The sequence below is a fragment of the Pelophylax lessonae genome (genome assembly GCF_965119305.1).
Source record: "Pelophylax lessonae genome assembly, chromosome: 5".
In the NCBI taxonomy this organism is placed as follows: domain Eukaryota; kingdom Metazoa; phylum Chordata; class Amphibia; order Anura; family Ranidae; genus Pelophylax; species Pelophylax lessonae.
The window spans coordinates 103,192,668-103,207,415 of NC_138772.1; the positions used below are offsets into that span (position 1 = coordinate 103,192,668).

The window sequence follows — 14,748 nt, forward strand, 5'->3', positions numbered from 1 at the left end:
ATACTGAGCAAAGGGTCTGAATACTTAGGACCATGTGATATTTCAGTTTTTCTTTTTTAATAAATCTGCAACAATGTCAACAATTCTGTGTTTTTCTGTCAGTATGGGGTGCTATGTGTACATTCATGAGGAAGAAGAATGAACCTAAATTATTTTAGCAAATGGCTGCAATATAACAAAGAGTGAAAAATTTAAGGGGGTCTGAATACTTTCCGTACCCACTGTATATATATATATATATATATATATATATATATATATATATATATATTGTATACACACACACATACACTATATATTCAAAAGTATTGGGAGGCCTGCTTTTACACACTCATGAACTTTAATGGCATCCCAGTCTTCGTCCATAGGGTTCAATATTGAGTTGGCCCACCCTTTGCAGCTATAACAGCTTCAACTCTTCTGGGAAGGCTGTCCACAAGGGTTAGGAGTGTGTTTATGGGAATGTTTGACCATTCTTCCAGAAGGGCATTTGTGAGGCACTGATGTTGGACGAGAAGGCCTGGCTTGCAGTCTCTGCTCTAATTCATCCCAAAGGTGTTCTATCAGGTTGAGGTCAGTCAAGTTCCTCCACCCCAAATATCAGTGTCGGACTTCACAAATGCGCTTCTGGAAGAATGGTCAAACATTCCCATAGACACACTGCTATACCTTGTGAACAGCCTTCCTAGAAGAGTTGAAGCGGATATAGTTGCAAAAGGCGGGACAATAGGAGGAAATAAAAAAAAAAAAAAGAGGCAGAAAAAAAGGATAGAAAGAGGAGAACAGTCACTAAGTGGTCAAGAGTAGGAAAAAGACAAAGAAATAAGATCAGGGTAGGAGCAACTCCTGAGGACCATGATAATTGAAAGAGGAGGCTACTAAACAGAGGGTGATGAGGATTTATTTAGTCTTTGCAATTTAATGTTGAGAAACATTCTGAAATTGTTCAACAATTTTTAGACACAACTTTTCACAGATTGGTGAACCTCTGCCCATCTTTTCTTCTGAGACACTCTGGCGTTTATTTACTAAAGCTGGAGAGTGAAAACTCAGGCTCACTTCTCTACATAGAAACCAATCCGTTTGTAACTTCAGCTTCTTCAATTATAGGAGGTGGAAAGTCAGAAGGTTTTTTGTCTAAATGCATTCTTTGCATTAAGATAAAAAATCTTCTGGGTAAGTGTAGCCTCCCCAGCACCCCCTAATACTTACCTAAACCCCATCTCTCTCCAGCAATGTCAACGAGTCCCTCGGTCATCTGAATGGAATTAAGGAGCTGCGGCTCGGCTCGGGTGCCCCCCTAGCAAGCTGCTTGCTGTGGGGGCACCCGACAGGAGGGTGGGTAAAGCCTCGTACACACGTACCGATTGTCGGCCGTAAATATTCGGCTGCCGACCGATCGGCCGATTGTAGGCTTGTTAGTATGATGCTTCCGACCGCCGACAGTGCATTTTCGGCCGAACAGAATCTGTCGTGCAGACTTTAAAATATTTGTTGGCCGTCACCAGAACGGCCGATTGTTCACCAGTCAGTACAGAATTCGGCCGACAAACAGCAGATTAGCAAGACTGGGCATGCTCAGAAAAGAAAAAACACACGGAAAGTTAACCATCACATGACATCACTTCTGCAGTCGGCTGTTGTTGGCCGACAAAATTCGTGTGCAGTCTTTAGCACTTTTCAGCCGACAGGACAGCACCGGACAAGACGGCCGATCGTTCGGCCGACATTCGGTACGTGTGTACGGGGCTTTAGGAGCAGCAACGAGGGACCCGAGAAGAGGAGGATCTGGGCTGCCCTGTTCAAAATCAACTGGTAAGTATAAAACGTTTGTTATTTGAAAAAAAAAAAAAAAAAAAAAAAAAAAATAGACAATATCACTTTAAAGCTTTAGCAATAAAACCTGAAAGTGGATTGGTTTCAGCTTTAGGCCCCTTTCACACTTGTGCGACTTGTCATGCGATTTGGGACTGCCAAATCGCATGACAAGTCATTCTCCATTATTTCCAATAAACCCCATTCATATCTGTGCGACTTGAAGTCGCACCGACTTCAAAGTAGTCCCTGCACTACTTTTGGCATGATTTTGATGCGTTTTGAGTAAAATACATTATAAGCCCAGTCAAACTCGCATCAAAATCGCTGCAAAATCGCGCGACTTTGAAGTCACACAAGTGTGAAAGGGGCCTTAGTAAATACACCAGTCTGACTCACTAAGATGCCTTTTTTTTTTTATACCTAATCATGTTACTGACCTATTTCCAATTAACCTAGTTAGTTGCAAAATGTTCCTTCAGATCTTTCTTGTTAGTACCACTTTCTTTGCCAGCCTTTTGTTGCCCTGTCACAACTTTGAGACGTGTTGCTACCATCAATTTCAAGATTACCTTATTTTTTTTCCAGGTAAAACAACGGATATGTTTTCTATTTTCTATTGTGAATAAAATATGGGTTTATGAGATTTGTAAATCATTATATTCGATCTTATGTAGATTTTACACAGCGTCCCAACTTTTTTGGAATTGGGGTTGTCCTTAGTAACCATAGGGAGTAAATGAAGCAGATCAGGAAGACCATGTAAACACTGGCCACAATTTCCATTTGGGATTTGGAGCCCTCAGAGCTCCCTGAAAATAAAGAGCTGCCTGCTGTATACCAATCTTACTGTGACCAGCCCATAAATATGCTCTAAATCTTGAATTCAGTCAAACAGCCAAACGGTATGGTTTAAACACATATGCTTTATATGACGGCGTATTTAACATTCTATCCAGCCGCACTTGTGATTTACATATTCCTGTTACACTGTATATTCAAAGGTAGCTGGCAATGTTTTTTCTCTATTACAGTAAAGTGCATGCAAGGGCAAAAAAAAAACATATGCAGTACATCTCTGTGATAAATGCACAATTTGTTTTCTAAATGCAAAGTACAGAAAAATACCCAGTGATGTGTCAGGAATGCACTCAGCTCCCAAGTCCTCCTATTGTGGACTGAGTGGTGTCAGCCCTGACAAGTGTCCTATGGAATCAGAAACTACTGAATCAGACCCTTTTATCTTTTCAACGTTAAGACTAATCGATCTGTAGTTGCAAGAAAACAGCCTAAAGGGTTGAAAAGGCTCCTTGACATAACAGAGAAAGCTTGCACAAGACACAGGATGGCTCTAATTTTTTGACAAGGCCGACAGGTATTTTTCTGCTCTCATTGAACAGATGTAAGAAAATGCGTTCAGTAGTATATCCATCAAAAGCAAAAAGGAGCAAATAAGAGAAGTGCACTGCTAGGGTTTACAAATACTTTATGGAATACGAGTCACTTTAAGGTATACAGGTGAATTATTCTGCTTTATTTGCTTATTGTTAGCAGGCTCTGGTGCCTGAAAACCTGTTGTATAGGAGGAGAGATTTGACAGGTTTCTTGTTTTATGGAAATAATGAATTTAAGCCAATGCTTTAAATTAAATGCAATGTAAAATAACAATAAATTGCTGTGTTACTAAACCTACATAATAACACAAACTATTATATCCCATATAAAGATACTATTGTTTCATGTATGCTAGCATCTAGTGGTGGTTATGGGCCATTACAATCTGTGTACTATGTGATTTGGTATCTCCCTCTGTCCTCCCTTCCTGTTAAGTGTAAAGCCCCGTACACACGTACCGATCGTCGGCCGAACGATCGGCCGTCTTTTGTCCCCGGGCTGTCCTGTCCGCTGAAAAGTGCAAAAGACTGCACACGAATTTTGTCCACCGACTGCAGAAGTGATGTCATGTAATGGTTAACTTTCCCTGTGTTTTTTCTTTTCTGAGCATGCCCAGTCTTGCAATTCTGTCTGTCGGCCGAATTCTGTACTGACAAGCGAACAATCGGCCGTTCTGGTGTCGGCATACAAAAATTTTAATGCTTGCACGACAGATTCTGTTCGGCCGAAAGTGCGCTGTCGGCTGTCGGAAGCATCATACTAACAAGCCGAAAATCGGCCGATCAGTCGTCGGCCGAATCTTTTCGGCCTACAATCTGCACGTGTGTACGGGCCTTTACTTCAGTCCACGCTAAACTCTCCCGGTTTGTTTCATGTTCTCTTGCTCATGGTTTGCATTTACCAGAGACAGGGCTTAGGAAAGTCATTGTCTTCTTACGCTTCAGAAATCTAGAAAAAGCATCCTCTGTTCTACACTTATTGGAAGTAAAATTGCACTGGCATCTCTATGTATTGTTTACTTTGATTTCTTTACCTTTAAGTCTGTTTTTCTACATATTACCCAAGTAAGCTTTCCAGATACAAGCTGCAATACATGATACAGATCTCTTCTTGTTTTGTATATTCTTCCTTGCTTTATTACGGGAAGTGAGGATGCAATATTTGTACCTACTTTGTAATCTTTGTTACGTACTTGGAATTTCTTCATTGTACTTGTTTATTCAATAAAACGTTTATGCAACAAAAAATTGCACTAGATTCAGCTTCTACGTCTTAAGGAGTTACGCTGCCTGTGGATAGTGCCAAGTCAGCAGGTGACCAGACTATCTAATGGGTCTATGAAGGTATGTCAATGCATAAAGCGGCATTTTAAATAGAACTATTTTATACTATTTTATATTAAAAGGCGTGTGAGTTCTCAACTTCTAGCGCATACCTGAGCGTGGTTTTATTATCTGCCCTGTCCAGTATCGCAATAAAATATACCACTAACAGCCAGAGAAGTGGGAGAACAGTACATGTTAATTTCTGTCCCTTTTTCTCCTTCTTAGAAGCTAGTGCCAACACTTTCATTATCTGGCACTGCATAATGCACCTGGCAGCCACCAATGAGCTCTTGTAAATAATGGCTGTCAGATGTGGGAGGAGGAGCTTACTCTTCCCCTCCAAGTAGCCAGGCATTGACCACTATGCTTTGGGAGGTTGACAGGGTGTGACTTGTCATTTTTGGATGGAGATGAATGCTTTCATAGCAACTATCGAAATTGTAGGGCACTCCGATATTAGCAGCAACATAAACCCTCACACATTATGTACCTGCTTTGCTAATGAAAGGAATGTTTTATACATTAAAGCTGGACATAGATGGATCAAATTTGACTTATTCAACAGGGACCAGACAAAATTGTTTGGGGTACAACTGCTGATCAGTTTATTCTGACAGCGGAGAGCCTCTGCTCTCAGTCTCAGTGGAGGACATTCTATTCACCACTTGTGTGGATGGTGGAATCTATTTTTTTTTTTTTTCGATCAGCCTGTTGGCTAATTGAAAAAAGATGAATAATCTATGACCAGCTTGAATCTGAGAACAGGCATATTTTAAGACTGCAATGAAAAAAAAATGAACATATAAAAAAAAAAAAAGTAATCTAAAAAAGGAAGTGGTCAGCGCTTAAGTGGTCTGAAAAAAGCAGCATGCAATATGTGTGAATATACAAACATAAAATGCACATAAAAAAGAAAAAAGCAGCGCTGTGTGAATAATAGTGATACTCTTCAACAAGTATACAAATATGCATAAGCAAAACTGAGTTTTAATTCAAGTAAAATCACAATAATGTGAATAAAAGTCCACAGGTGTAAATGAAATAGTTCCAATTTTATTACTCCACAATCTCAGTGAATCACCGTCTGTGTGCTGCCTCCACCAAGCATAAGAAGTGCACACTCACCAGAACCAGTTGCTGTCTAAGTTAAAGGACAACAAAAGTGCATTCAGTATTCAGTGGTCTTCAATATGAAGATACATCTAATACTCTATGGATATGGTAGATCTTCCAACCTCACAGGTGAAGTCATCAGGGAAAATGCTCAATCTCATCAATCCAGGCAGAAGGATCACCAAATCATAGTGTAGTATTTATTAAAATATGTAAAAAAAACAAATTAAAAACATCACCAAACCACAAACAGCAGGGAATGGTGTTTAGACTTTACAACAGACAGTGCAAACAGGTCATATAAAGTGCATAAAAAAACACGAGGCACATAACCGTACTTAGCATGCCGCCAAACTGAGCTCAGAATGGCAGCAGGATCGCATCGTCAATTGTAGAGTCTCAACACCATTCCCTGCTATTTGTGGTTTGGTGGTGTTTTTAATTTGTTGTTTTTTTTTTTTTATATATTTTAATAAATACTACACTATGAGCAATTATTTCTGGTGTCGGTGATCCTTTTGTCTGGCTTGAGGAAATTGAACAGCTTCCCTGATGACTTCACCTGTGAGGTTGGAAGATCTATCACATCCATAGAGTATCAGATGTATCTTCTCAAGGAAGACCATTGAATACTGAATGCGCTTTTGCTGTCCTATAACTTAGACAGCGACTGGTTCTGGTGAGTGTGCACTTCTTATGTTTGGTAGAGGCAGCATAAAGATGGTGATTCACTGAGATTGCGGAGTAATAACACAGGAACTATTTCATTTACACTTATGGACTTTTATTCACATTATTGTGATTTTATTTGATTTAAAACTCAGTTTTGTTTATGCACATTTGTTGAAGAGTATCACTATTATTCATACAGCGCTGTTTTATATAAAAAATAGGCACTTATTGAAGATTCTTCAGATCAGATTCATCAGATTAAACAACTCAGACTGTGGTCACAGTTTACAAACCTGCACAAAGAATATACGCTAGTGAAGCACTTACCTGCAACACAACCCGAGCAGCCGTTTGATTTGATAAAGGCAAGTGAGTCTGTCCGGCCCAGTCAGATGCTTTACAAACTGAGAGTTGTGTTTTATTAAATTCTTACATATCCATATCTAAAACACAAAAATACAAACTTATTAATACTGTGATGGCTCTTTGTCATACTAAAAGGAAAACTCCATTTAAAATTAATAATATTGTTTTAAGCAAGGGATCAATGCCGGGGGAAATTTATAAATTCTGTCACATAGTAATGCAATACTAAACAGGAACGGTGAAAGATTGGGGTTAATTTACTAAAACTGGCGAGTAGGGATGCACCGAAATGAAATTCTTGGCCGAAGCCGAATAATAATGAAATGTTTGGCCGAAGGCCGAAGGCCGAATACCGAACGCGGTGTTTCGCATTTTTTCCATTTATTTTGCCAATTTTGTCTCTCTCTCTCTTGTCCTCTCATGTCTCTCTCTCTCTCTCTTGTCCTCTCATGTCTCTCTCCCTAAATGTTACTGTAGGGAATGGGATTCAGTGCACACTGCAGCCTTGTACCATAGGGTTAATGTTAGTGACACTGTAGGGATTGGGAAGGATGCTGGGAATGGAAATCAGGAAGCATGCAGGCAGCCTTGTAAATTTTAATTGCAGATACAGGGCACTGGGCAGGTCAGGGTTAATGTGGTAACATCAATTACTCAGTGACATTCAGTCAGTGTCAGTGTGGACTCGATCAGATTATACAGTGACAGACAGTGTCTCATAGTGGTGGTAGCAGGAGGCTGGAGGTGGACTAGTAGGAGCCTGGAAAGGAGCACAGCCGCATACATACATTACTCACTCGTGCACTGCAGCCCGCCCCACACATTCAGCGAGTCATACAATCCTCCCTAGTTTTTTCAATGGCACATTCAGGAAGCCAATCACGCCGTGAGTAGCGGCACAGCGGAACCAATCAGGTGTGCAGGCACGCGTGATTGGTTCGCTGTGCAGCTAATCACGGCGTGATTGGCTTCCTGAATGTGCCATTGAAAAAACTAGGGAGGAGAGTAAGACTCACTGAATGTGTGGGGCGGGCTGCAGTGCACGAGTGAGTAATGTATGTATGCTCACCGCTGAAGTGTCCCGGCTTCCCCTGCCTAACACGGAAGTCTGTGAGTCCTCCTGTCCTCCTCCGAGTCCCTTCCCCCTGTAAATATCGTGACCTCGGCGATATGAATATCGCCTACGGCCACAGAACGATAGTCGATATCATATCGACTATCGTTCAGCCCTATTGTTCGGCACAAAATTATTCGGCCTTTTGACTTATTCGGCCGAACACCGAAAGTGCTATTTTTTCTATTTTCGGCCGAATAATGTTCGGCCGCCGAATATTCGGTGCATCCCTACTGGCGAGTGCAAAATCTGGTGCATCTCTGCATAGGAACCAATTGGCTTCCAGGTTTTTTTTTTTTTTTTTTGTCAAAGCTTAAAGTGGTTCTAAAAGGACGCCTAATACTTTCCAGAGCCCCATCTTGATCCAGTGATGTTGTATGAGAGACTTGGCTGTGCAGGGCGCTTCCTCCAGATTGGCTGAGACACAACAGCGGGCACCATTGGCTCCCACTGCTGTCAAAGTAAGTGAGCCGATGAGGAGAGAGAGAGGGGGCGGGGTCGAGCCAAAGGTCTGTGTCTGAATGGACACACACAGCAGCGGCTCAGCTCAGGTGCCCTCATAGCAAGCTGCTTGCGTGGAGGCACTAAGCAGGGGGGAGAGGCCAGGAGCACCGGAGAGGGACCCGAGAAGAGGAGGATCTGGACTGGTCTGTGCAAAACCACTGCACAGAGGAGGGAAGTATAACATATTTGTTATTTTTAAAGAACAAAAAAAAGACTTAAGTATCGCTTTAGTTGAAAATGCTGAAGTTTGAAGCGGATTGGTTTCTATGCAGCGTTGCACCAGAATTTGCACTTTCCAGTTTTTCTAAAACAAGCCCAATGTGTAACAGATTTACTACAAGATTTCAGTGGAAATGATTAATTCCTCCCTCAGCTGCTCTAAAGCAGCACTGCAACATAATAAAACCTGACCCTAACCACGTCTTCGCTCCGTACTTTGTTTACAGTGCAAATCTAACTTATCTACAGAAAATTGTTGCAGACCTGTGAATATGTGTCAGTTAGCTGCCCAGGATAACAGGCGCAGGGGTCACAAATACACAAAAAAACATGTGGAATAGATTGCTCAGTGAGCGACAGCCTGATTTGTAGCCAATAGTGCTGCTAATTAATGTGATAAATGCCCTCCAGTGTGTATCAACAAAAAGTGAGATCCAACTCCTGTTCTAAACTTTGGAATCACCCAAAAACAAAACAAAAAGTAATATATTGCATCTTACCAATCCTTTAATATGGTGGCTGCATTTGTTTTCTTTTATTTTTATCTGAATGGGTGCAGTCTGTTTGTCTAACAATTTTCTAACCAGCTCTTCAAAGTTTTTGTTGAGCCGAGTGGTGCCGATTGGTCCACCCACAGTTTGAATTTCAGCCAAATCAGAAGGATTAGGTGAAATTCAAGTCATGTATGGCCACCTTAAAGTGATACTAAAGTCTCCATTTTTTTTTTTTTTTGTAAACAAACACGTTACAGCTACCTGCTCTGTGAAGTGGTTTTTGCATGGAGCAGCCTAGATCCTCCTCTTCTCAGGTCTCTCTTTGGCTCTCCTGGCCCTTCTCTCCTGTGGAGTGCCCCCACAGCAAGCAGCTTACTATGGGGGGCAACAAAGCCAAGCTGCAGATCCCTGTGTCCATTCAGACGCTCCCTCTCTCTCCTCATTTGCTCACTGACATTGATTGACAGTAGCGGGAACCAATGGTGCCGCTCTTCCGTCTCAGCCAATGAGGAGGGGAGTCCCGGGCAGACAAGACACTCCTGCAACATTATTGGATCGAGATGGGCTCAGGTATGTATTAGGGGGGGCTGAGGGGGACTGCTGCACACAGAAGGCTTTTTATCTTAACACATAGAATACAAGATAAAAAACCTTCTGACTTTACAACCACTTCAGGCTGCAAGTACTGAGCATGTACCTCCATCATTGTCAAAAGAGAATATTATCAAGTCCTTGTGCTTCAATGATCTACAGGTAGATATCTCACTGCCCATCATTTTCAGGCACAAAGACAATATGAGTAGTAGAAAAGGGAGGATCTTTTTGGTAGCAAATCGTTACAATAAATTTTTCATAACTGAACGGGATACCACACTGGGTGCCCTTACCATCACACATCAACCATCTAAACTGAAAAAGAAAGACATTACTAGAAAGACTACTATTTTTAGAAAAAGTGACATAACTCAGAGACCCTGTCACCAAATGCAACAACTGCAGGTAACAGCACAGAAAATAAGGTATTTTACATTTTCCCCATTAAATACAATTTTTTTATTGGCTCACAATTTTCCCTTAAACATTTCTACAATATTTGACTATTTCAGAAGAGTAGCGTTACACGCAGCCCCCTCCCTCCAAGAGATTCCCCCCCCCTTCCTGGCCAGGCCATTTTTTGCGATACGGCATTTCATTACTTTATAAATAACAAAGATGTTGTGCGCTGCCACTTATCCCTATATATAACATGAGGCTGCTGCTATCACTAAATGTGTTCCCCACGTGCAATCAATAAAGAAGAAAGTTGTGATAGCACTGCCAAACAGTGAAAAATCAATCAGTCATTCAATAATAAACTCATGTGCTAAAAAATTGCTATAGACATTGATACATTGAAAAAGAAATAAACACATATTAGGTAAATAAAAAAAGTTTGAACAGTCAGCACATAAAATGCTCTAGGGCAGGGGTGTCAAACTCAATTTCGTTGCGGGCCGCATCAGCATTATGGTTGCCCTCAAAGGGCCGGTTATATCTGTAAGATTAGATGTCCAGAGCACCCCACGCCCCCTTACACCCTGACATGAGATGTCAAGAGCCCCCCACTATCATAAGTCAAGAGTCACCCACCCTTCCTTACATCACAATGCACCCCGTTACCTTGTGCTACTGCCAGGAAGAAGATGCGGGTGGATCTGGGATGAAGAAAGTGCAAGGTCTGGAGGAGGTCCAGAGGAGGGCTGGAGTCAGTATAACAGAGTCTGCTGAATGCTGGGACCAGGGGAGGCAGAGACAAGGTGGTGTTGTGGCTTCACAGAGAGGTGCAGTATCTGTAGGAGGAGTTCTGCCTTCCTCCATGCTGCAGACTACTAAGACGAGGTGGGGACAGAGACAAGGGGGGTGCCACATCTGCAGGAGAGGTGCGAGGGCCAGATGAAATGGCCTAGGGGGCCGCATTCGGCCCGCGGGCCTTGTGTTTGACACCTGTGCTCTAGGGCATCTTCATATTTCAATATGTGATCCACCACCAGGTAAAATACTTGCTCACCTCAGGGTAAGACCCTCAAAAGGGCAAATACAGCATAATGGTAATCCGTCCTGTACACCAGATAGTGGGGTCCTGTATACCAGATAGTGGGTCTTCTGCTTATTTCCTCCTCTGATGATGGAACTTCCCCAGCTGGGAAGACTCCACGGAACTCTCAGAATAAAGGAGACGCTCTCCCGCTTTTGGGAGAGTGGTGTAACACAAAAAGGGGGGGCAAGGTGGCTTGTATCATTACTTGATTTGGATGCTGGGAGACCCTGTTACTCGGTTATATCATACTGCTTGTTTTCAACTTAATAAATGTGAGTGCACTTCCTTAAGCTTGGCTGGTATTCCCTTATGCATTATAACCACCATCCTGCACCATTGGAGATGGTCTCCTTTATTCTGAGAGTTCTGTGGAGTCATCCCAAATGGAGTGGAGTCACCCTTTTAAGGGTCTTGCCCTGAGGTGAGCAAATATTCACCTGGTGGTGGAGCACATATTGAAACATGAAGATGCACTAGAACAATTTATGTGCGGACTGTTGGGACCTTAATTATTTACCTAATATGGGTTTATGTATTTTTCAGTGTATCAATGTTTATAGCAATTTTTAGCACAGGAGTTTATTATTGAATGATTGATTGTTCTCTATTGGGCAGTGCTCGTGCAACTTTTTTCTTTACCGATTGCAATGTCTTACTTTAACTGAAAATTGCGAAGTCATGCGATGTAGTACCCACATAAAATTTAGGTCATTTTTTTTCTCACAAATAGAACTTTCTTTTGGTGGTATTTGATCCCCCCTGAGATCTTTATTTTTTTGTGCTATAAACAAAAAAATGCAGAGAGTTTTGAAAAAAAAGATATATATTTTTTACTTTCTGCTATAAAACATGTCCAATAAAAACATTTTTAAACATCGAATTTCTTCATCAATTTAGGCCTATATGCATTGCAACATATTTTTAGTAAAAAAAAATCCCAATAAGTGTATATTGATTGTTTTTTTTAACTACTTATAGCGGGTCGATATTGCGGCGGCCAGTCGGACACTAACTGACATTTTTTGGGGACCAGTGACACTAATACAGTGCTAAAAATATCCACTGTACTAAGGACACTGGCAGGGAAGGGTTTAAACATCAGGGGGTGATCAAAGGGTTAACTGTGTTCCTAGCCAGTGTTTAACCACTTAAGCCCCGGAGGATTTGGCTGTTGTTTGCGATCCGGCACTGCGTGATTTTAACGGACAATTGCGCAGTAGTGCGACACTGTACCCAAATGAAATTGACATCCTTTTTTTTCCCACAAACAGAGCTTTCTTTTGGTGGTATTTGATCACCTGTGCGATTTTTACTTTTTGCGCTGTAAACAAAAAAATAGCGACAATTTTGAAAAAAATAACAATATTTTTCACATTTTTTTTTATATGAAATTCCCCCCCCCCCCCCCCCCCCCAAAAAAAATGTAAAAAAAAAATTAAAATTTTCAAACATTTTAGGCCAATTTGTTTTCTGCTACATATTTTTGGTGAAAAAAAAATAGCAATAAGCGTATTTTGATTGGTTTGCGCAAACGTTATTGCGTTTACTAACTACGGGAAAGATTTATGTAATTTTTATTGTTTTTTTTTTTTAAACTAGTAATGGCGGCGATCTGCGTTTTTTTTTGCGGGACTGCGACATTGCGGCGGACAGATTGGACCCTTGACTGACATTTTTGACACTTTTGGGGGTACCAGTGACATTACTACAGTAATCAGTGCTATAAATATGCACTGTTACTGTAAAAATGACACTGGCAGGGAAGGGGTTAACTTTATTGGTAAACAGTGGGTTAAATGTATCCCTAGAGGCGTGATTCTAACTGTGGGGGGGCGTGGCTTGTGATGTAACCACAGAGACATACGATCCTACATAGCAGGTCTCTGCAGTTACACCAGGGAGAATGACAGACAGCTTTGTTTACATCAGCCGCCTGCCTTTCTCCCTCTCCAGCGGGAGATCGTGAGTGGCCGGCGGACATCGGAGCCGCCGGTCACTAGCGCGGGGATGTTAGTGACGTAGCGGGGGCGGGAGCGCGCCTCCAGCGGCGCGCGCTCGTCCCCTAGAGGCTCGCGAGCGACGTACCCCTACGTCGCTTTGCCCAGTAGGGGCTGACCGCCGCAGTAAATAGTCGTGCGGCGGTCGGCAAGTGGTTAAGTGCACTGTGGGATGTGCTTTTACTAGGGGAAGACATGGATACATGTCCCTGCTTTGCAGAGACACAGGACCCATGCTTTTCCTCCTGACAGAATGGTGATCTGCCTTGTTTACATAGACAGACTGCCATTCTGCCTATGTGCTGGATCATCAGCAGGTGCCAGCGGACATCGGGTCTGCGGTACCCACAGATCAGCTCTAGCTGTGTATAATCACAACGGGAGCAAGCTGCCAGTGGCACGCATGCACGCCCCCTACCCAGGAGTGTTGGATCACATACTAAGTAGGTGATCCGGTGCAGCATTGCCACCTTGCCGCCGTAAATGTAAGTTATACAGTCGGCAAGTGGTTAAATGTAATAGCCCTCTCCATATCTGGGAGTGTCTAATTTGTCTGTCTGCTGGCCCAGCTCCTCCGCTCTCCCTTCACCTTCTCACATAAGCTCGTATGTTGCTTCTGAGGGAGGGACAAAGGAGGATTCTATAGAGCATCACTTGAGTGAGTCTGCTGGGGCTGTTACCATCACACCCAAGATAGCAGCACCCAGCAGCAGTCTCAGGACTTTTGGATGTCTACACCAGAGAGGCATTTAGGCAACTTTCACAATGATGAACTGACTGGGTCCGCCTGTCAGTTTTTCAGGTGGACCCGATCGGACCATCCATTGCGTCCATGTTGACACCCACAGACATCCAATCCGCTAAAACCAGACAGATGGGGATCTGTTCTCCATCTGTCTGGCGGATCAGATGACAGTCAGATGGAGACAGACAGGTGGCCTGTTTCCATCTGACTGCACATAGAGGACAGCCGGCTGTGTCTGTGTCCACTCTGCATCAGCAGAGCAGACATGGACAGGTCATCTGTCTGCTCAGCGGGGAGCAGCGGAGAGATCCCTGTTGAGTGAGCGGATCCGCTTGCGGACTGCGGCCGTGTGAAAGGGGCCTTACAGGTAAATAACATATATAAAATGTAAATTCTGTCTAAAAAAATGGTCTCGCAACAGAGTCTCTTTACTGCCAGAGACTTTTTTTTTTTTTTGGACACGCACATTTTGTAAATAAAAATGCACATAAAACTCCCCCAAATTATATAGTTTCTGAAAGCAGAGACCCAGTAAAAAACTGTTGGTAGTTGCAATATTTTTATGTAACACGATATCTGTGCTACGGTTTATCAAATCTAGATTTTCTGTAAAAAATACACTTGAATTTCAGTGCATACACACACAGAATCATCCATACATTTTTGGTAAAATTTAAAAACATGAAGTTTTATCAAATAACTAGATATTAAATATTTTAGCCCTCAAAGTCTGACATGTTTTGCACATTCCTGACTATGCAGAAGTGATCGGGAGGTTTACAAGCACCCAAGCCACTGCTACTACAAAGCTGGCAGCTGTGAGAAAAAAAAATGTAATCAAACTCCAGGCTGCTCTAGTAGCTCAGCGTTTGTTCACATGCGGGTAGTGCTGATGCTGTAAAAGTAATGGTG

General features: G+C 42.3%; 1 protein-coding gene across 1 annotated transcript in view; it reads right to left on the reverse strand.

Moving 5' to 3' along the window:
- Positions 1 to 14,748, reverse strand: part of UBE3C (ubiquitin protein ligase E3C) — a 202,896-nt gene that overhangs the window by 166,778 nt on the left and 21,370 nt on the right. The window contains exon 6 of the mRNA XM_082258394.1: positions 6,648 to 6,763. Within this exon, the coding sequence (XP_082114520.1) occupies positions 6,648 to 6,763 (116 nt within the window). The remainder of the gene's footprint in view (positions 1 to 6,647; positions 6,764 to 14,748) is intronic.